The sequence below is a fragment of the Oncorhynchus masou genome, chromosome 17 (genome assembly GCF_036934945.1).
Source record: "Oncorhynchus masou masou isolate Uvic2021 chromosome 17, UVic_Omas_1.1, whole genome shotgun sequence".
Taxonomy (NCBI): domain Eukaryota; kingdom Metazoa; phylum Chordata; class Actinopteri; order Salmoniformes; family Salmonidae; genus Oncorhynchus; species Oncorhynchus masou.
The window spans coordinates 4,775,008-4,799,426 of NC_088228.1; the positions used below are offsets into that span (position 1 = coordinate 4,775,008).

The following is a 24,419-nucleotide window of genomic DNA, read 5'->3' on the forward strand; positions in this document are numbered from 1 at the left end:
TGAGTGCCATGAGATCTTTAGTGACCTCAGAGAGTCAGGACACCAGGGTTAACACCCCTACTCTTACGATAAGTGCCATGAGATCTTTAGTGACCTCAGAGAGTCAGGACACCAGGGTTAACACCCCTACTCTTACGATAAGTGCCATGAGATCTTTAGTGACCTCAGAGAGTCAGGACACCAGGGTTAACACCCCTACTCTTACTATGAGTGCCATGAGATCTTTAGTGACCTCAGAGAGTCAGGACACCAGGGTTAACACCCCTACTCTTACGATAAGTGCCATGAGATCTTTAATGACCTCAGAGAGTCAGGACACCCGTTTTAATGTCTCATCTGAAAGAGGGCACTTTACACAGGGCAATGTTCCATTCACTGCCCTGGGGCATTGGGATCTTCTTAGACCCGAGTAAAGAGTTTCTCCTACTGGCCCTCCAACACCACTTCCAGCAGCATCTGGTCTCCCATCCAGGGACCGACCTGGACCGACCCTACTTAGCTTCAGAGGCAACTCATGACAGTGATACTGTAGCGTATAGATCAAAATATAACAGATGATGTATAGCTAGGTAACTCACGACAGGGCCGGGGATTCCACGCAGGCCGTCAGGCCCAGGCTTCCCAGAGGGCCCCTGGGGTCCAACAGGTCCAGTTTTACCATCAGGCCCCTCGGCTCCAGCCTCACCCTGCAAAACACAATTATAACGCTCCAATACACCTGTATCAATACCTTCAGCCACATCCTGGAGTTACATAGTAGTAATTCCCAGCTACATTCAAATACATTCAGCATGACCTTCCAGAGATACCTTATATGGCCTGCGGTAGTGAGGGTTCCCGAGGAGAAGTTTGAGAACCAGTTGCCTGGGTAACCAGAGCTATAAGCTTCTTTTCCATACATATTATAGACATGGAAGACAGAGAGATCTAGAAATTAGACTTGTGAAAACTGTTTAATAAAGTTCAATACAACAGTTCTCACAAGTCTAATTTCTAGATTTCTAGTTGTGCAGAAAGTAGATGTCCTAACCGACTTGCCATAACTATAGTTTATTAACAAAAATTTTGTGGAGTGGTTGAAAAACTAGTTTTAATGACTCCAACCTAAGTGTATGTAAACTTCCGACTTCAACTGTATGTACTGAAGTTCTCGAGGGGGATTCTATAAGAATTCAGTTTTATTCAAACCTAAACAGATAAAGCTCCTTTCAAAGGTGTTTGGGAATTACAACAATCACACCACCTGTCATCGATCAGCCATGAGAACAGACACAAAAGATTGGAGATCCATGGATTTACCATCAGATCGGATAACGGGGTTGGAGGATTAAACTAGTCTGACAACCAATTATAAGCCAGCTTTGACAGACCAGGAAGTTCTGAGGGGCTTTTGTCCTGTCTCCATCACATCAACTCTAATCCTACACTTCTGTTTGAATGGACGTGTGTGTGTGTGTCTGTCTGTGTGTGTGTGTGCGTCTGTGCCTATTACCTTAGAACCCTTCTCTCCTTGTCTTCCCTCAGTACCGGCTGGTCCAATGGGTCCCTGGGGGGAAAGAGGCACCACTCATCAGCTTGGTGTACAGTGTCCAATCACAAATGGTTAAAACAGTCTAAAGACAATACAACATCAATCAATCAATCCATGTATTTATAAAGCCCTTTTCACATCAGCCGATGTCACACAGTGCTGTACAGAAACCCAGCCTAAAACACCATCTATTTAGTATACACTTGGGAAAAAAACAGTGCTTATTATATATATATATATGTGTGTGTGTGTGTATATATGATGAGTAATAACTACTGATGATCATTTCTCAATATACGACTGATGACCTTGACTAGAAGCAGAACCAGTGTAGAGCAGGTCAGATAGGGACAATCAGCTATAGTGCCTTATCACTATACGACTGATGACCTTGACTAGAAGGATATGACTATATTATTACAATGTTATGAATATATTATGACTATATTAACATCGATATGACTATATTATGACTATACTAATACCTCTATGAGTATATTAATACCTATATGACTATATTAATACCTATATGAGTATATTAATACCTATATGACTATATTAATACCTATATGACTATATTAATACCTATATGACTATATTAACACCTATATGACTATATTAATACCTATATGACTATATTAATACCTATATGACTATATTAATACCTATATGACTATATTAATACCTATATGACTATATTATGACTATATTAATACCTATATGACTATATTATGACTATATGACTATATTAATACCTATATGACTATATTATGACTATATTAATACCTATATGACTATATTAATACCTATATGACTATATTAATACCTATATGATTATTATAATACCTATATGACTATATTAATACCTATATGACTATATTAATACCTATATGACTATATTAATACCTATATGACTATATTAATACCTATATGACTATATTAATACCTATATGACTATATGAATACTTACATGACTATATTCTGACCATACTGTCCCTTGGTGTTGCTGACACAGGTTAATATGTACAGCATCTATTCCATAATGTGTAATGTAGGTGAAAAGACTGTACAGACCAGTATCTTACAACTCATTTCTCCACCATACATATTAAATACCTGGCACCACGTCCGTGAGCCGTAATCATGACAGGAAAACCCTGACACTTTGATGCAGAGCCAGGTCGATGATGCAGATCATCGACTGCATCCTTATGTAATTCATGTATCACTAGCCACTTTAACTATGCCACTTTGTTTACATACTCATCTCATATGTATATACTGTACTCGATACCATCTACTGTATCTTGCCTACGCTGCTCTGTACCATCACTCATTCATATATCCTTATGTACATATTCTTTATCCCCTTACACTGTGTATAAGACAGTAGTTTAGGAATTGTTAGTTAGATTACTTGTTGGTTATTACTGCATTGTCGGAACTAGAAGCACAAGCATTTCGCTACACTCGCATTAACATCTGCTAACCATGTGTATGTGACAAATAAAATTTGATTTGATTTGATGTAGAAACACATCTTTGATTTGATGGTGTAATAACATCATTTCACACTGAAGTAACACCAGGATGCTTTTGAATTGAAGCGTCCATTTAAATAAAGAGTTTTGATCTGCGTCCCAAATGGCACCCACATCCCTATTTAGTGCACTACACTGGACTAGAGCTCTATGGTTTCCTGGTCAAAAAGTAGTGCACTACACTGGACTAGAGCTCTATGGTTTCCTGGTCAAAAAGTAGTGCACTACACTGGACTAGAGCTCTATGGTTTCCTGGTCAAAAAGTAGTGCACTACATTGGACTAGAGCTCTATGGTTTCCTGGTCAAAAAGTAGTGCACTACACTGGACTAGAACTCTATGGTTTCCTGGTCAAAAAGTAGTGCACTACATTGGACTAGAGCTCTATGGTTTCCTGGTCAAAAAGTAGTGCACTACATTGGACTAGAGCTCTATGGTTTCCTGGTCAAAAAGTAGTGCAGCTCTATGGTTTCCTGGTCAAAAAGTAGTGCACTACACTGGACTAGAGCTCTATGGTTTCCTGGTCAAAAAGTAGTGCACTACACTGGACTAGAGCTCTATGGTTTCCTGGTCAAAAAGTAGTGCACTACATTGGACGAGAGCTCTATGGTTTCCTGGTCAAAAAAGCAGTGCACTACATTGGACGAGAGCTCTATGGTTTCCTGGTCAAAAAGTAGTGCACTACATTGGACTAGAGCTCTATGGTTTCCTGGTCAAAAAGTAGTGCACTACACTGGACTAGAGCTCTATGGTTTCCTGGTCAAAAAGTAGTGCACTACACTGGACTAGAGCTCTATGGTTTCCTGGTCAAAAAGTAGTGCACTACACTGGACTAGAGCTCTATGGTTTCCTGGTCAAAAAGTAGTGCACTACATTGGACTAGAGCTCTATGGTTTCCTGGTCAAAAAGTAGGGCACTACACTGGACTAGAGCTCTATGGTTTCCTGGTCAAAAAGTAATGCACTACACTGGACTAGAGCTCTATGGTTTCCTGGTCAAAAAGTAGTGCACTACACTGGACTAGAGCTCTATGGTTTCCTGCTCAAAAAGTAGTGCACTACATTGGACTAGAGCTCTACGGTTTCCTGGTCAAAAAGTAGTGCAATACACTGGACTAGAGCTCTATGGTTTCCTGGTCAAAAAGTAGTGCACTACACTGGACTAGAGCTCTATGGTTTCCTGGTCAAAAAGTAGTGCACTACATTGGACTAGAGCTCTATGGTTTCCTGGTCAAAAAAGTAGTGCACTACACTGGACTAGAGCTCTATGGTTTCCTGGTCAAAAAGTAGTGCACTACACTGGACTAGAGCTCTATGGTTTCCTGGTCAAAAAAGTAGTGCACTACATTGGACTAGAGCTCTATGGTTTCCTGGTCAAAAAGTAGTGCACTACACTGGACTAGAGCTCTATGGTTTCCTGGTCAAAAAGTAGTGCACTACATTGGACTAGAGCTCTATGGTTTCCTGGTCAAAAAGTAGTGCACTACATTGGACGAGAGCTCTATGGTTTCCTGGTCAAAAAAGTAGTGCACTACACTGGACTAGGAGCTCTATGGTTTCCCTGGTCAAAAAAGTAGTGCACTACATTGGACTAGAGCTCTATGGTTTCCTGGTCAAAAAATAGTGCACTACACTGGACTAGAGCTCTATGGTTTCCTGGTCAAAAAAGTAGTGCACTACACTGGACTAGAGCTCTATGGTTTCCTGGTCAAAAAGTAGTGCACTACACTGGACTAGAGCTCTATGGTTTCCTGGTCAAAGTAGTGCACTACATTGGACGAGAGCTCTATGTTTTTCCTGGTCAAAAAAGCAGTGCACTACATTGAATGAGAGCTCTATGGTTTCCTGGTCAAAAAGTAGTGCACTACATTGGACTAGAGCTCTATGGTTTCCTGGTCAAAAAGTAGTGCACTACACTGGACTAGAGCTCTATGGTTTCCTGGTCAAAAAGTAGTGCACTACACTGGACTAGAGCTCTATGGTTTCCTGGTCAAAAAGTAGTGCACTACACTGGACTAGAGCTCTATGGTTTCCTGGTCAAAAAGTAGTGCACTACATTGGACTAGAGCTCTATGGTTTCCTGGTCAAAAGTAGGGCACTACACTGGACTAGAGCTCTATGGTTTCCTGGTCAAAAAGTAATGCACTACACTGGACTAGAGCTCTATGGTTTCCTGGTCAAAAAGTAGTGCACTACACTGGACTAGAGCTCTATGGTTTCCTGCTCAAGTAGTGCACTACATTGGACTAGAGCTCTACGGTTTTCCTGGTCAAAGTAGTGCAATACACTGGACTAGAGCTCTATGGTTTCCTGGTCAAAAAGTAGTGCACTACACTGGACTAGAGCTCTATGGTTTCCTGGTCAAAGTAGTGCACTACATTGGACTAGAGCTCTATGGTTTCTGGTCAAAAAAGTAGTAGTGCACTACACTGGACTAGAGCTCTATGGTTTCCTGGTCAAAAAGTAGTGCACTACACTGGACTAGAGCTCTATGGTTTCCTGGTCAAAAAAGTAGTGCACTACACTGGACTAGAGCTCTATGGTTTCCTGGTCAAAAAGTAGTGCACTACACTGGACTAGAGCTCTATGGTTTCCTGGTCAAAAAGTAGTGCACTACATTGGACTAGAGCTCTATGGTTTCCTGGTCAAAAAGTAGTGCACTACATTGGACGAGAGCTCTATGGTTTCCTGGTCAAAAAAGTAGTGCACTACACTGGACTAGAGCTCTATGGTTTCCTGGTCAAAAAGTAGTGCACTACATTGGACGAGAGCTCTATGGTTTCCTGGTCAAAAAGTAGTGCACTACACTGGACTAGAGCTCTATGGTTTCCTGGTCAAAAAAGTAGTGCACTACACTGGACTAGAGCTCTATGGTTTCCTGGTCAAAAAGTAGTGCACTACATTGGACGAGAGCTCTATGGTTTCCTGGTCAAAAAAGTAGTGCACTACACTGGATCGCTCTATGGTTTCCTGGTCAAAAAGTAGTGCACTACACTGGACTAGAGCTCTACTAGTCAAAAAAGTAATTACTACATTGGACGAGAGCTCTATGGTTTCCTGGTCAAAAAAGTAGTGCACTACATTGGACTAGAAGCTCTATGGTTTCCTGGTCCAAAGTAGTGCACACTACATTGGACGAGGAAGCTCTATGGTTTCCTGGTCAAAAGTAGTGCACTACACTGGACTAGAGCTCTATGGTTTCCTGGTCAAAAAGTAGTGCACTACACTGGACTAGAGCTCTATGGTTTCCTGGTCAAAAAGTAGTGCACTACATTGGACTAGAGCTCTATGGTTTCCTGGTCAAAAAGTAGTGCACTACATTGGACTAGAGCTCTATGGTTTCCTGGTCAAAAAGTAGTGCACTACACTGGACTAGAGCTCTATGGTTTCCTGGTCAAAAAGTAGTGCACTACACTGGACTAGAGCTCTATGGTTTCCTGGTCAAAAAGTAGTGCACTACACTGGACTAGAGCTCTATGGTTTTCCTGTCAAAAAGTAGTGAACTACATTGGACTAGAGCTCTATGGTTTCCTGTCAAAAAGTAGGGCAGCTCTATGGTTTCCTGGTCAAAAAAGTGGACTAGAGCTCTATGGTTTCCTGGTCAAAAAGTAGTGCACTACACTGGACTAGAGCTCTATGGTTTCCCTGGTCAAAAGTAGTGCACTACACTGGACTAGAGCTCTATGGTTTCCTGCTCAAAAAGTAGTACACTCTGGACTAGAGCTCTATGGTTTCCTGGTCAAAAAGTAGTGCAATACACTGGACTAGAGCTCTATGGTTTCCTGGTCAAAAAGTAGTGCACTACACTGGACTAGAGCTCTATGGTTTCCTGGTCAAAAGTAGTGCACTACATTGACCAGAGCTCTATGGTTTCCTGGTCAAAAAGTAGTGCACTACACTGGACTAGAGCTCTATGGTTTCCTGGTCAAAAAGTAGTGCACTACACTGGACTAGAGCTCTATGGTTTCCTGGTCAAAAAAGTAGTGCACTACACTGGACTAGAGCTCTATGGTTTCCTGGTCAAAAAGTAGTGCACTACACTGGACTAGAGCTCTATGGTTTCCTGGTCAAGTAGTGCACTACATTGGACGAGAGCTCTATGGTTTCCTGGTCAAAAAGTAGTGCACTACACTGGACTAGAGCTCTATGGTTTCCTGGTCAAAAAGTAGTGCACTACACTGGACGAGAGCTCTATGGTTTCCTGGTCAAAGTAGTGCACTACACTGGACTAGAGCTCTATGGTTTCTGGTCAAAAAGTAGTGCACTACACTGAGACTAGAGAACTCTATGGTTTCCTGGTCAAAAAAGTAGTGCACTACATTGGACTAGAGCTCTATGGTTTCCTGGTCAAAAAGTAGTGCACTACATTGGACGAGAGCTCTATGGTTTCCTGGTCAAAAAGTAGTGCACTACACTGGACTAGAGCTCTATGGTTTCCTGGTCAAAAGTAGTGAACTACATTGGACGAGAGCTCTATGGTTTCCTGGTCAAAAAGTAGTGCACTACATTGGACTAGAGCTCTATGGTTTCCTGGTCAAAAAGTAGCACTGCATTGGACGAGAGCTCTATGGTTTCCTGGTCAAAAAAGTAGTGCTACATTGGACTGGACTAGAGCTCTATGGTTTCCTGGTCAAAAAGTAGTGCACTACATTGGACTAGAGCTCTATGGTTTCCTGGTCAAAAAGTAGTGCACTACATTGGACGAGAGCTCTATGGTTTCCTGGTCAAAAAAGTAGTGCACTACATTGGACTAGAGCTCTATGGTTTCCTGGTCAAAAAGTAGTGCACTACATTGGACTAGAGCTCTATGGTTTCCTGGTCAAAAAGTAGTGCACTACACTGGACTAGAGCTCTATGGTTTCCTGGTCAAAAAGTAGTGCACTACACTGGACTAGAGCTCTATGGTTTCCTGGTCAAAAAGTAGTGAACTACATTGGACGAGAGCTCTATGGTTTCCTGGTCAAAAAAGTAGTGCACTACATTGGACGAGAGCTCTATGGTTTCCTGGTCAAAAAAGTAGTGCACTACATTGGACGCGAGCTCTATGGTTTCCTGGTCAAAAAGTAGTGCACTACACTGGACTAGAGCTCTATGGTTTCCTGGTCAAAAAGTAGTGCACTACACTGGACTAGAGCTCTATGGTTTCCTGGTCAAAAAGTAGTGCACTAGACTGGACTAGAGCTCTATGGTTTCCTGGTCAAAAAGTAGTGCACTACATTGGACTAGAGCTCTATGGTTTCCTGGTCAAAAAGTAGTGCACTACACTGGACGAGAGCTCTATGGTTTCCTGGTCAAAAAGTAGTGCACTACATTGGACTAGAGCTCTATGGTTTCCTGGTCAAAAAGTAGTGCACTACATTGGACTAGAGCTCTATGGTTTCCTGGTCAAAAAGTAGTGCACTACATTGGACTAGAGCTCTATGGTTTCCTGGTCAAAAAGTAGTGCACTACACTGGACTAGAGCTCTATGGTTTCCTGGTCAAAAAGTAGTGCACTACACTGGACTAGAGCTCTATGGTTTCCTGGTCAAAAAGTAGTGCACTACACTGGACGAGAGCTCTATGGTTTCCTGGTCAAAAAGTAGTGCACTACACTGGACTAGAGCTCTATGGTTTCCTGGTCAAAAAGTAGTGCACTAGACTGGACTAGAGCTCTATGGTTTCCTGGTCAAAAAGTAGTGCACTACATTGGACTAGAGCTCTATGGTTTCCTGGTCAAAAAGTAGTGCACTACACTGGACTAGAGCTCTATGGTTTCCTGGTCAAAAAGTAGTGAACTACATTGGACGAGAGCTCTATGGTTTCCTGGTCAAAAAGTAGTGCACTACATTGGACTAGAGCTCTATGGTTTCTGGTCAAAAAGTAGTGCACTACACTGGACTAGAGCTCTATGGTTTCCTGGTCAAAAAGTAGTGCACTACACTGACTAGAGCTCTATGGTTTCCTGGTCAAAAAGTAGGCACTACACTGGACTAGAGCTCTATGGTTTCCTCAAAAAAGTAGTCAAAAAGTAGTCAAAAAAGTAGTGCACTACATTGGACTAGAGCTCTATGGTTTCCTGGTCAAAAAGTAGTGCACTACATTGGACGAGAGCTCTATGGTTTCCTGGTCAAAAAGTAGTGCACTACACTGGACTAGAGCTCTATGGTTTCCTGGTCAAAAAAGTAGTGCACTACATTGGACGAGAGCTCTATGGTTTCCTGGTCAAAAAAGTAGTGCACTACATTGGACGAGAGCTCTATGGTTTCCTGGTCAAAAAAGTAGTGCACTACACTGGACTAGAGCTCTATGGTTTCCTGGTCAAAAAGTAGTGCACTACACTGGACTAGAGCTCTATGGTTTCCCTGGTCAAAAAGTAGTGCACTACACTGGACTAGAGCTCTATGGTTTCCTGGTCAAAAAGTAGTGCACTACATTGGACTAGAGCTCTATGGTTTCCTGGTCAAAAAGTAGTGCACTACATTGGACTAGAGCTCTATGGTTTCCTGGTCAAAAAGTAGTGCACTACATTGACCAGAGCTCTATGGTTTCCTGGTCAAAAAGTAGTGCACTACATTGGACTAGAGCTCTATGGTTTCCTGGTCAAAAAGTAGTGCACTACATTGGACTAGAGCTCTATGGTTTCCTGGTCAAAAAGTAGTGCACTACATTGGACGAGAGCTCTATGGTTTCCTGGTCAAAAAGTAGTGCACTACACTGGACTAGAGCTCTATGGTTTCCTGGTCAAAAAGTAGTGCACTACACTGGACGAGAGCTCTATGGTTTCCTGGTCAAAAAGTAGTGCACTACACTGGACTAGAGCTCTATGGTTTCCTGGTCAAAAAAGTAGTGGACTAGAGCTCTATGGTTTCCTGGTCAAAAAGTAGTGCACTACATTGGACTAGAGCTCTATGGTTTCCTGGTCAAAAAGTAGTGCACTACACTGGACTAGAGCTCTATGGTTTCCTGGTCAAAAAGTAGTGCACTACATTGGACTAGAGCTCTATGGTTTCCTGGTCAAAAAGTAGTGCACTACACTGGACTGAGCTCTATGGTTTCCTGGTCAAAAAGTAGTGTTGGACTAGAGCTCTATGGTTTCCTGGTCAAAAAGTAGTGCACTACACTGGACTAGAGCTCTATGGTTTCCTGGTCAAAAAGTAGTGAACTACATTGGACGAGAGCTCTATGGTTTCCTGGTCAAAAAAGTAGTGCACTACATTGGACGAGAGCTCTATGGTTTCCTGGTCAAAAAGTAGTGCACTACATTGACGCAGAGCTCTATGGTTTCCTGGTCAAAAAGTAGTGCACTACACTGGACTAGAGCTCTATGGTTTCCTGGTCAAAAAAGTAGTGCACTACACTGGACTAGAGCTCTATGGTTTCCTGGTCAAAAAGTAGTGCACTACACTGGACTAGAGCTCTATGGTTTCCTGGTCAAAAAGTAGTGCACTACATTGGACTAGAGCTCTATGGTTTCCTGGTCAAAAAGTAGTGCACTACACTGGACGAGAGCTCTATGGTTTCCTGGTCAAAAAGTAGTGCACTACACTGGACTAGAGCTCTATGGTTTCCTGGTCAAAAAGTAGTTACACTGAAAGTAGTTTCCTGTAAAAAAGTAGTGCACTACACTGACTAGAGCTCTATGGTTTCCTGTCAAAAAAAACACTGACAGAACTCTATGGTTTCCCTGGTCAAAAGTAGTGCACTACACCGGACTAGAGCTCTATGGTTTCCTGGTCAAAAAGTAGTGCACTACACTGGACGAGAGCTCTATGGTTTCCTGTCGTCAGAGACTCAGAGCTCTGGTTTCCTGGTCAAAAAGTAGTGCACTACACTGGACTAGAGCTCTATGGTTTCCTGGTCAAAAGTAGTGCACTACATTGGACGAGAGCTCTATGGTTTCCTGGTCAAAAAGTAGTGCACTACATTAGAGCTCTACTGGTCAAAAAGAGTGCTCTGGACGAGAGCTCTATGGTTTCCTGGTCAAAAAGTAGTGCACTACACTGGACTAGAGCTCTATGGTTTCCTGGTCAAAAAGTAGTGCACTACACTGGACTAGAGCTCTATGGGTCAAAAAGTAGCACTACACTGGACTAGAGCTCTATGGTTTCCTGGTCAAAAGTAGTGCACTACATTGACTAGAGCCTCCATGGTTTCCTGGTCAAAAAGTAGTGCACTATACACTGGACTAGAGCTCTATGGTTTCCTGGTCAAAAAGTAGTGAACTACACTGGACGAGGAGCTCTATGGTTTCCTGGTCAAAAGTAGTGCACTACATTGGACCAGAGCTCTATGGTTTCCTGGTCAAAAAGTAGTGCACTACACTGACTAGAGCCTCTATGGTTTCCTGGTCAAAAAGTACTGCACACAGGTGACGAGAGCTCTATGAAGTTTCCTGGTCAAAAAGTAGTGCACTACACTGGACCAGAGCCTCTATGGTTTCCTGGTTTAAAAAAGTAGTGCACTACATTGGACGAGAGCTCTATGGTTTCCTGGTCAAAAAGTAGGGAAACACTTCACACTGGACTAGAGCTCTATGGTTTCCTGGTCAAAAAGTAGTGCACTACATTGGACGAGAGCTCTATGGTTTCCTGGTCAAAAAGTAGTGCACTACACTGGACTAGAGCTCTATGGTTTCCTGGTCAAAAAGTAGTGCACTACAAAAGGAATAGGTTTCCAATTAGGACAAACCCCTTGTTCTTGTCACCATACAGTGCCAACCCTTCATTATGTTACAGTATTGGTGTAGCATTTTATAGCATTTTATTGCTCTCCATTAAAAGTGATGGCTTTAATTGGACCAGGTTGTAAAAGTGGTAAGAAAACATACTGTCGGTCTGTTTCCCAAATAGCACTCTATCCCTTAAAGAGTGCACCACTTTTCCACCAGAGGGACGAGTTTTGCAATTTAGGACGCGGGTAATCTCATGTGGACATCGAGGCCGGTTGTGTGACACGATCAGCAGGAAGTGCCAGAGGTAGAAATGACATCTTGATATCCTGGACTTGAGTGTTAATCTCACTGCTCTCGCATCACTGTCAGACAAACTAAAACAGGTTGATATTCTATTATAAAACTCATCTAGTACAAAACCGTCTCTGAATATTACAAAACTCATCTAGTACAAAACTGTCTCTGAATATTACAAAACTCATCTAGTACAAAACGTCTCTAAATATTGGCTTGAGTGGAGATTTGCTGCTCAACCAAGGCAAATCAGATATATATTGTAGTGCATTGTAGCTGGTGGATAATGGATAATAATGAGTAACCTTGCCTGAAACCTGGAACATGTGTTATCTCTGTTAGCGAATACCTTTGCGGGATAACAAAGTTTTCTTGGCAGACACTTACCCTCTTGCCGGGTGGTCCTGGAGGTCCAGCTTCTCCAGAAGGACCAGATGGACCCTGAAACACAAAAGATCAGTTACAACAGGTACCAGATTCACAATACAACAACAATACCCCCCAACCAGTTACAACAGGTACCAGATTCACAATACAACAACAATACCCCCCCAACCAGTTACAACAGGTACCAGATTCACAATACAACAACAATACCCCCCCCAACCAGTTACAACAGGTACCAGATTCACAATACAACAACAATACCCCCCCAACCAGTTACAACAGGTACCAGATTCACAATACAACAACAACAACAACATCATCAACATCATCCTCAACAACAACAACATCATCAACATCATCCTCAACAACCACAACATCATCAACATCATCCTCAACAACCACAACAACATCAACATCATCATCCTAAACAACAACAACAACATCATCATCAACATCATCCTCAACAACCACAACAACATCATCCTCAACAACAACATCATCATCATCCTCAACAACAACATCATCATTAACAACAACATCATCATCATCATCCTCAACAACAACATCATCATCATCCTCAACAACATCATCATCATCATCCTAAACAACAACATCATCATCATCATCCTAAACAACAACAACAACAGCAACATCATCCTAAACAACAACAACAACAACATCAACATCATCCTAAACAACAACAACAACAAAATCATCCTAAACAACAACAACAACATCATCATCATCCTAAACAACAACAACAACATCATCATCATCATCCTAAACAACAACAACAACAACATCCTCAACAACAACAACATCACCCTCAACAACAACAACAACATCATAATCATCATCCTAAACATCAACAACATCATCATGATCCTAAACAACAACAACAACAACATCATCCTAAACAACAACAACAACATAATCATCAACATCATCCTAAACAACAACAACAACATCATCAACATCATCCTAAACAACAACAACATCATCCTAAACAACAACATCATTATCATCCTCAACAACAACAACAACAACATCATCCTCAACACCAACAACAACATCATCCTAAACAACAACATCATCAACATCATCCTCAACAACCACAACATCATCAACATCATCCTCAACAACCACAACAACATCAACATCATCATCCTAAACAACAACATCATCATCAACATCATCCTCAACAACCACAACAACATCATCCTCAACAACAACATCATCATCATCCTAAACAACAACATCATCATAAACAACAACATCATCATCATCATCCTCAACAACAACATCATCATCATCCTCAACAACAACATCATCATCCTCAACAACAACATCATCATCATCCTCAACAACAACATCATCATCATCCTCAACAACAACATCATCCTCAACAACAACATCATCATCATCCTAAACAACAACAACAACATCAACATCATCCTAAACAACAACAACATCAACATCACCCTAAACAACAACAACAACAACATCATCCTAAACAACAACAACAACATCATCATCATCATCCTAAACATCAACAACATCATCATCCTAAACAACAACAACAACAACATCATCATCAACATCATCCTAAACAACAACAACAACAACATCATCAACATCATCCTAAACAACAACAACATCATCCTAAACAACAACATCATTATCATCCTCAACAACAACAACAACAACATCATCCTCAACAACAACAACAACAACAACATCATCCTAAACAACAACAACATCATCAACATCATCCTCAACAACCACAACAACAACATCATCATCATCCTAAACAACAACAACATCATCAACATCATCCGCAACAACAACAACAACAACATCATCATCATCCTCAACAACAACAACATTATCCTAAACAACATCATCATAATCATCCTCAACAACAACATCACCCTAAACAACAACAACATCATCATCATCATCCTAAACAACAACAACATCAACATCATCCTTAACAACAACATCATCATCATCCTAATCAACAACAACAACATCATCATCCTAAACAACAACAACACCATCATCCTAAACAACAACAAAAACATCATCATCATCCTAAACAACAACAACATCATCATCATGCTAAACAACAACAACATCATCATCCTAAACAACAACAACATCATCATCATCCTAAACAACAACAACAACATCATCATCATCCTAAACAACAACATCATCATCATCCTAAACAACAACAACAACATCATCCTCAACAACAACATCATCATCCTAAACAACAACAACAACAACAACATCATCATCATCATCCTAAACAACAACAACATCATCATCAAGCTAAACAACAACAAAAACATCATCATCATCCTAAACAACAACATCATCATCATCCTAAACAACAACAACAACATCATCATCATCATCCTAAACAACAACAACATAATCAACATCATCATCATCCTGAACAACAACATCATCCTAAACAACAACAACATCATCCTAAACAACAACAACATCATCATCATCATCATCATCCTAAACAACAACATCATCAACATCATCATCATCCTAAACAACAACATCATCATCATCATCCTAAACAACAACATCATCATCAACAACAACAACAACATCATCATCATCAACAACAACAACATCATCGTCATCCTAAACAACAACATCATCATCAACATCATCCTAAACAACAACATCATCCTCATCCTAAACAACAACATCATCAACAACAACAACATCATCATCATCCTAAACAACAACATCATCCTAAACAACAACAACATCATCCTAAACAACAACATCATCATCATCCTAAACAACAACATCATCATCATCAACAACAACAACAACATCATCCCAAACAACAACATCATCATCATCATCATCATCATCCTAAACAACAACATCATCATCATCCTAAACAATAACATCATCTTCATCCTAAACAACAACAACAACATCATCATCATCATCATCCTAAACAACAACAACATCATCATCATCATCATCCTAAACAACAACAACAACAACATCATCATCATCCTAAACAACAACATCATCATCTACAACAAGAAATAAGCTATTTGCCACACAAGCCTGCCATCATTCACTTTGAACTGGACAGTGTGTTTACAGGCAGTAGCAACAGCACACCATTAAATAATTAGAAAGCACTTGAATGGATTTCTACAAACGTGTAAATACCACGGGAGTCCTCTTACATTTGGGGAACTTTTTGGATTCGAACCAAAGACTGTAGTGACGCCTGCTTGCACTGAGATTCAGTGCCTTAGACCGCTGCACCACACGGGAGCCTAACGGTAGCAAGCTAGCTGCTGGAAGGGTGTTGTCATTGGACGAGTGGGTGAGTGGCTGACATTTTACCCCCAACAACAAGATCAACAACTAATGCTAGCCAAAGCAAGATGAGCTCAAATCTAACGAGGGAACAGTACAGTAATTAAACTGAAAACTGCACTGATAAACAATGGGGAATAGTATTGTAGTCTGCTCGCCTTTCCCGCAGCAAACCGCCTATTTCACACCTGATGGAGACCTACCTGCCCGCCCGTTTGATCGATGCCAAATACATCTGATTGACGACTAAGAGATATACTAACTGTGGTTAACAGTCGTTCAAGTTCAGCATAGCTAGCTGGCAAAGTGATTCACATTCCTCTCTAGCCAACCAAATGACACCTGCATCTCATATCAGCTGTAGCCACAGAAATACGATATGGGTGGAAAAAAGTCAGTCACTCGCCCACTCGTCCATCGACAACGTCCTCCCAGCAGCTAGCTAGCGTTAGGTTCCGTGTTTTTAGCTTGGTAAATAAATAGCTACATATATAGATGGGCCTGGCTCGCAGTCGGTGTTCGGTGTTCTAATTAATCTCAAAGGTGTTCGATGGGGTTGAGGTCACGGCTCTGTGCAAGCCAGTCAAGTTCTTCCACCCCGATCTCGACAAACCATTTCTGTATGGACCTCGCGTTGTGCACAGAGGCGTTGTCATTCTGAAACAGGAAAGGGCCTTCCCCAAACTGTTGCCACAAAGTTGGGTGCACAGAATCATCTAGAATGTCATTGTATTCTGTAGCGTAAAGATTGTCCCTTCACTGGAACTAAGACATTTGACAAACTGACTTGAACTCTTCAGTGATGCCATTGTTTTGTCTATGGAGATTGCATGGCTGTGCGCTCAATTTTATACACCCGTCAGCAACGGGAGTGGCTGAAATAGCCGAATCCGCTCATTTAAAGAGGTGTCCACATAATGTTGTATATATCTGTATATATTTGTGTACAAGACTACTCCCTAGTTATTTTTTTTTCTTCTCACTAACAACAGCATCACATCATCCTATAGCCTCAAGGGTATTTTCCTGGTGAAATAAATCACCACTTACTGGCTGACCACCGTCTCCGTCATCTCCCTTGTCTCCAGCCAAGCCATCCAATCCCTGAGGAGATACAACAAAAAGACAAGTCACTTTCTAAGTTGATATAACAGCGAGATCTCTTCCTTTTACGAGCATCGATCAGAATCTACTGTTACACTTCAATTCATTGCATCTAACTGTAGTACTTACACCAACTCCAGGCTCTCCAGGGGGACCAGGGTCTCCAGGGAAGCCAACGGGTCCCTATAGAGAGAGGGGGTGGATAGGGGGAGAGGGAGAGAGAAAGAGAAAGAGAGCGAGAGAGAGAGAGGGAGAGAGAAAGGGGGGTAGGGGGAAGGGGGGAAAGAGGGAGAGAAAGAGAAAGAGAAAGAGAAGAGAGAGAAGAGAGAGAAAAGAGAGAGAGAGAGAAGAGAGAGAGAGAGAGAGAGAGAGAAAGAGAGAGAGAGAGAGACAGAGAGAGAGAGAGAGAGAGAGAGAGAGGGAGAAAGAGAGAGACAGAGAGAGAGAGAGAGAGAGAGCGAGAAAGAGAGAGAGACAGAGAGAGAGAGAGAGAGAGAGAGGGAGAGAGGGAGAAAGAGAGACAGAGAGAGAGAGAGAGAGAGAGAGAGGGAGAGAGACAGAGAGAGAGAGAGAGAGAGAGAGAGAGAGAGAGAGAGAGAGAGAGAGAGAGAGAGAGAGAGAGAGAGAGAGAGAGAGAGAGAGAGAGAGAGAGACAGAGAGTGAGGACAGGATATTCTGCTAGCCGACTCTCCAGGCACCGTGACACGAACCTGAAGACACAGACTGGACAAACTCCTGTTTCTAAAAATTGAATTCAAAGGCACTGTAGACTGAACCTAATAAGACATTTTACTGTTTTAATTATGTATGTAATTCTAAGTCACAGCCTATATGCACAATTTATATACTATAATGATTTAATACAATTAAATATTATTTAAATGTTGAGTGTTTTATGTCCCAACCAGCCTGTTCTGTCCCAAATGTATTTCTTCGTAGGCTATAGTCTGGAAATAATAGAAATAATATAGCATAAATAATTAATTTTTAGTTCTTTTTAGGCTCCCTGTCTGGCTCCTGACCCTTCTAGTGTTTTTAAATGCTGTTTAAAATGACATGTAGACTATTTGAAAATGGTAGGTCCAGGAAATCACAAAAAATAGATGAGTGTCGGTTTAAATGGTGATTTTAAAATGATTTTCAATGGAGCGAATTTTGGAGCAACATTTATTTCTCCCTGTGAGTGTTTTTCTATTTATTATTAAAAAATATATATTTTGGGAGCAGTTGTTTTAGTGGAGCGCCGGAACGGTCCATGAGCGTTGAGTAGGATTTCTGACCCCTCAACTCCTCACATACTCATGCTGGAAACAGACACTGGGATCAGAATCATAACATGAGTGACTCTATGATTTACAGTACCGGTTATAAATCCACCAAACAGGGGGAAAAAATACTCTTGGTTTATGTTATTGTAAACATTGTTTATGTTTATGCTGTCAAAGGATCTGTCACTAACGGGACAATCACTTGTGCCAGGTGTGATATCCCTCCTGAATAGCTCGGGGAATGCTCCCATTGGCCAGCAGGCTAGTCTTCTTTTTTATTTCATGTTTTATTTCTTATTTCTTACTATTATTTATTTTTATTGGTGCGTAACTGTTATGAAAGTTGTATTGTCCATTTTGTTTTGTATTTAAACGCCACTTTAAATGTGGTCATGACACTGCAACAACATTTCCCCATGGGGACAATAAAGCCAGTGAGTAAGTAGGTACTTTGAATATAGGGCCTGATGTGACTTACGGGGTTGCCTTTGGGGCCATCGTCTCCTCCAGGTCCACGGGCCCCTGCAGGTCCGGCAGCTCCAGGTGGTCCTGACTCTCCCTTCTCCCCTGTCTCTCCTCTGGGGCCCTGAGAGAGATATCAGCGTGGTTATCACATTGATATTAGAACTATCTCTCCCTTCTCCCCTGGGGCCCTGGAGAGAGATATCAGCATGGTTATCACATTGATATTAGAACTATCTCTCCCTTCTCCCCTGTCTCTCCTCTGGGGCCCTGGAGAGAGATATCAGCATGGTTATCACATTGATATTAGAACTATCTCTCCCTTCTCCCCTGTCTCTCCTCTGGGGCCCTGGAGAGAGATTTCAGCATGGTTATCACATTGATATTAGAACTATCTCTCCCTTCTCCCCTGTCTCTCCTCTGGGGCCCTGGAGAGAGATATCAGCATGGTTATCACAATGATATCAGAGCTATCTCTCCCTTCTCCCCTGTCTCTCCCCTGGGGCCCTGGAGAGAGATATCAGCATGGTTATCACATTGATATTAGAACTCTCTCTCCCTTCTCCCCTGTCTCTCCTCTGGGGCCCTGGAGAGAGATATCAGCATGGTTATCACAATGATATAAGAACTATCTCTCCCTTCTGTCACAACTGTTATCACACTGAGGATCAGTGGGTAAAGTTTGATCTGTCCCTGTCTGTCCCCTCCATACCTGTCACTATCTGTCCCTGTCTGTCCCCTCCATACCTGTCCCTGTCTGTCCCTGTCTGTCCCCTCCATACCTGTCCCTGTCTGTCCCTGTCTGTCACTATCTGTCCCTGTCTGTCCCCTCCATACCTGTCCCTGTCTGTCCCCTCCATACCTGTCACTATCTGTCCCTGTCTGTCCCTGTCTGTCCCCTCCATACCTGTCCCTGTCTGTCCCTGTCTGTTCCCTCCATACCTGTCCCTGTCTGTCCCTGTCTGTCACTATCTGTCCCTGTCTGTCACTATCTGTCCATGTCTGTCCCCTCCATACCTGTCACTGTCTGTCCCTGTCTGTCCCTGTCTGTCCCCTCCATACCTGTCCCTGTCTGTCCCTGTCTGTTCCATCCATACCTGTCACTATCTGTCCCTGTCTGTCCCTGTCTGTTCCCTCCATACCTGTCACTATCTGTCCCTGTCTGTCCCTGTCTGTTCCCGCCATACCTGTCCCTGTCTGTCCCTGTCTGTTCCCGCCATACCTGTCCGTGTCTGTTCCTGTCTGTCCCCTCCATACCTGTCCCTGTCTGTCCCTGTCTGTTCCCGCCATACCTGTCCCTGTCTGTCCCTGTCTGTTCCCGCCATACCTGTCCGTGTCTGTTCCTGTCTGTCCCCTCCATACCTGTTCCTGTCTGTTCCTGTCTGTTCCCTCCATACCTGTCCCTGTCTGTTCCCTCCATACCGGTCCCTGTCTGTTCCCTCCATACCTGTCACTATCCATTTCATTCTGCCACTGTAAACAGATAGAGGAGCAGACAGCCATGTCGATATGCTGTGACGGACGCTGAGTAGAGGAGGAGAAAGGGGTCTACGTCCCCTACGGCCCTGGTCAAAATGAACGCACTGAATAGGGAACAAGGGTGTCATTTGGGTGACAAGTCAGAGAGTCCTATCAGGGACTGGTGTTCTGTACTGATTAAACCTGACAGGACGACACAACCACAAACCACAGCATAACCAACAATCAATGATCAACGCTCTGATATGAATTTAATGCGGCTGGGGTTGGATGGAAGCATAACTGTAATTTATGATATTGATCCTAATTTCTTCTCTTTCTGAGAGGGGAAGGGATAATCAATGATCATAACCAAATGCTCTGCTGGGCAACGATCAATTCGAAAATATGGATTGATCAAGCAGCCGGCCCAAGTATTTCCTATGGAGGAAACCCTGGTATAGTAAGGGAACAGCCAGACTAGAAGAGTTGACTACAGTAAGGACCAGCCAGGCTAGAAGAGTTGTCTACAGTAAGGACCAGCCAGACTAAAAGAGTTGACTACAGTAAGGACCAGCCAGACTAAAAGAGTTGACTACAGTAAGGACCAGCCAGACTAGAAGAGTTGACTCCAGTAAGGACCAGCCAGGCTAGAAGAGTTGACTATGGTAAGGACCAGCCAGACTAGAAGAGTTGACTCCAGTAAGGACCAGCCAGACTAGAAGAGTTGACTACAGTAAGGACCAGTAGGCTAGAAGAGTTGACTACAGTAAGGACCAGCCAGGCTAGAAGAGTTGACTACAGTAAGGACCAGCCAGACTAGAAGAGTTGACTACAGTAAGGACCAGCCAGAGTAGAAGAGTTGACTACAGTAAGGACCAGCCAGACTAGAAGAGTTGACTACACTAAGGACCAGCAAGGCTAGAAGAGTTGACTACAGTAAGGACCAGCCAGACTAGAAGAGTTGACTACAGTAAGGACCAGCCAGACTAGAAGAGTTGACTACAGTAAGGACCAGCCAGACTAGAAGAGTTGACTACAGTAAGGACCAGCCAGACTAGAAGAGTTGAATACAGTAAGGACCAGCCAGGCTAGAAGAGTTGACTACAGTAAGGACCAGCCAGACTAGAAGAGTTGACTACAGTAAAGACCAGCCAGACTAAAAGAGTTGACTACAGTAAGGACCAGCCAGGCTAGAAGAGTTGACTACAGTAAGGACCAGCCAGACTAGAAGAGTTGACTACAGTAAGGACCAGCCAGGCTAGAAGAGTTGACTACAGTAAGGACCAGCCAGACTAGAAGAGTTGAATACAGTAAGGACCAGCAGGCTAGAAGAGTTGACTACACTAAGGACCAGCAAGGCTAGAAGAGTTGACTACAGTAAGGACCAGCCAGACTAGAAGAGTTGACTACACTGAGGACCAGCAAGGCTAGAAGAGTTGACTACAGTAAGGACCAGCAGGCTAGAAGAGTTGACGACACTAAGGACCAGCAAGGCTAGAAGAGTTGACTACAGTAAGGACCAGCCAGACTAGAAGAGTTGAATACAGTAAGGACCAGCAGGCTAGAAGAGTTGACGACACTAAGGACCAGCAAGGCTAGAAGAGTTGACTACAGTAAGGACCAGCCAGACTAGAAGAGTTGACTACAGTAAGGACCAAGCTGTGGTGTTATGTAGCCTTGTGAAAACAGCTAATAGGATTCACTGTAATCTGCCTGACGACTCAAACTGAATTAACCAATCAATCGATCTATGTTCGCTACAGACTTCAGTCTGAGACTGACATCATCGAAGTCATTTGTGGTGATGTCAAAATGAGGGAGTGTCGTACAAAACAAAGTCATCAGCGGTTGGATCGTCTCTAACCAATCAGAGTATAAAAGACAACGATGCATTTTTCAAAACGGCGCTTTACGTTTTGTGTTCTGACTCTGGTCCAAACCCGTCGGTTTCAGGGACCAATCAGAACAGCTGGAATGTGTTTGCGTTCTAGACAATCGTTGGGGAGACACTCATCGCAGAGAAGAAACTAACGTACATCGCATGGCCAGAGTAAGGAGTTTGGGTAACCAGGAAAACTGTACATAGCCTGGTCCCAGATCAGTTATACCTTAACTTTCCACTGTTGTTGTGATGAATAGTTCAGAGCTGAGACTGTCTAAACCATGACTGTGATAATAATAATGTGTGAAGAGATGGCCCTGTCTTTCCCCTAAGCTGTGACTCATCAGAAGGGAACGCAGTAAGAGGAAGGATTCTCTACTGTGACTGTCACAAATAAAAAAAACAATGCTCAATTACAGTTGCAATTAAGAAATATGAACCTCGATTTGTAACCTAACCACACACTACTATACATAAATGAAAATACTATAAACTAAGAAATGTGTTTTTTTCCCCCTGTTTTATCTGTTCTAATGATCATTTATTGAATGAAAAACATGTAGATGTTCTGTATTTGAATCAAACGGGATACTTACTCCTCCACCGGGCTCTCCAGATGGTCCCGGGTTGCCGGCTTCACCGCTCTCTCCCTTTTCTCCATTACCTCCCATAGAACCCACTCCACCAGGAGGGCCTTGGGCACCCTGTGGATAGGATACAAATCAACCAATCAATCAACCAACCAATCAATCATCCAGTCAACCAACCAATCAATCAACCAATCAATCATCCAGTCAACCAACCAATCAATCATCCAGACAACCAACCAATCAATCATCCAGTCAACCAACCAATCAATCAACCAATCAATCATCCAGTCAACCAACCAATCAATCATCCAGACAACCAACCAATCAATCATCCAGTCAACCAACCAATCAACCAACCAATCAATCATCCAGTCAACCAACCAATCAATCAACCATCCAACCAATCAATCAACCAACCAATCAACCAACCAATCAATCATCCAGTCAACCAACCAATCAATCAACCATCCAACCAATCAATCAACCAACCAATCAATCATCCAGTCAACCATCCAATCAACCAACCAATCAATCAACCAACCAACCATCCAACCAACCAACCAACCAACCAATCAACCAACCATCCAACCAATCAACCAATCAACCAACCAATCAACCAACCAACCAATCAACCAACCATCCAATCAATCAACCAAACCAACCAATCATCCAGTCAACCATCCAATAAATCAACCAACCATCCAATCAATCAACCAACCAATCATCCAGTCAACCATCCAACCAATCAACCAACCAACCAATCAACCAACCAACCAACCAACCAATCAACCAACCATCCAATCAATCAACCAAACCAACCAATCATCCAGTCAACCATCCAATCAATCAACCAACCATCCAATCAATCAACCAACCAATCATCCAGTCAACCATCCAATCAATCAGCCAAGCAATCAACACATCAATCAATACATCAAGCAACCAACCAATTAAACCACCAACCAACCAAATAAATAACCAACCATCCAACCAATCAACCAACCAACCAACCAACCAATCAACCAACCAATCAACCAACCATCCATCCAACCAACCAATCAATCATAAAAAAAATGTCAGGTCATCATAACACAGGGTATGGAGCCACATGTAGTGCTATTCATAATAATAATAATATATACTCTAGTGTTAAACTATTCATTATAATAATAATATATACTCTAGTGTTAAACTATTCATTATAATAATAATATATACTCTAGTGTTAAACTATTCATTATAATAATAATATATACTCTAGTATAATGACATGTTAAACTATTCATTATAATAATAATATATACTCTAGTGTAATGACATGTTAAACTATTCATTATAATAATATTATATACTCTAGTATAATGACATGTTAAACTATTCATTATAATAATAATATATACTCTAGTATAATGACATGTTAAACTATTCATTATAATAATAATATATACTCTAGTGTTAAACTATTCATTATAATAATAATATATACTCTAGTGTTAAACTATTCATTATAATAATAATATATACTCTAGTGTTAAACTATTCATTATAATAATAATATATACTCTAGTATAATGACATGTTAAACTATTCGTTATAATAATATATACTCTAGTGTTAAACTATTCATTATAATAATAATATATACTCTAGTGTTAAACTATTCATTATAATAATAATATATACTCTAGTGTAATGACATGTTAAACTATTCATTATAATAATAATATATACTCTAGTATAATGACATGTTAAACTGTTCATTATAATAATATTGAATATTCAGACACTTACGTCAGCTCCACTAGAACCCTGGGGACCTCTGGGACCTGGAGGACCAGGTGGACCCTGTCAACGTAAACAATCAACAACAACACCAT

The 24,419-nt window shown here is 41.8% G+C and overlaps 1 protein-coding gene across 1 annotated transcript; it reads right to left on the minus strand.

The window, feature by feature from the left end:
- Positions 1–574: 574 nt before the first annotated feature.
- LOC135558086 (uncharacterized) lies at positions 575–24,419 on the minus strand. The gene is made up of 8 exons (XM_064991837.1): positions 24,334–24,419; positions 22,549–22,656; positions 18,626–18,733; positions 17,009–17,062; positions 16,826–16,879; positions 12,404–12,457; positions 1,493–1,546; positions 575–686 (listed from the first exon to the last, which is right to left on the minus strand). The coding sequence occupies exons 1-8, from the start codon at positions 24,417–24,419 to the stop codon at positions 575–577; spliced, it is 630 nt and encodes a 209-aa protein (XP_064847909.1).

Coding starts and splice junctions, on each gene's coding strand:
- LOC135558086 (XM_064991837.1), bottom strand. CDS start 24,419: ATGGTGTTGTTGTTGATTGTTTACGTTGACAGGGTCCACCTGGTCCTC. Junction 18,734..22,548: donor CTGGAGAGCCCGGTGGAGGA/GTAAGTATCCCG, acceptor TATCTCTCTCAG/GGCCCCAGAGGAGAGACAGG. Junction 12,458..16,825: donor ACGGAGACGGTGGTCAGCCA/GTAAGTGGTGAT, acceptor TTTGTGTTTCAG/GGTCCATCTGGTCCTTCTGG.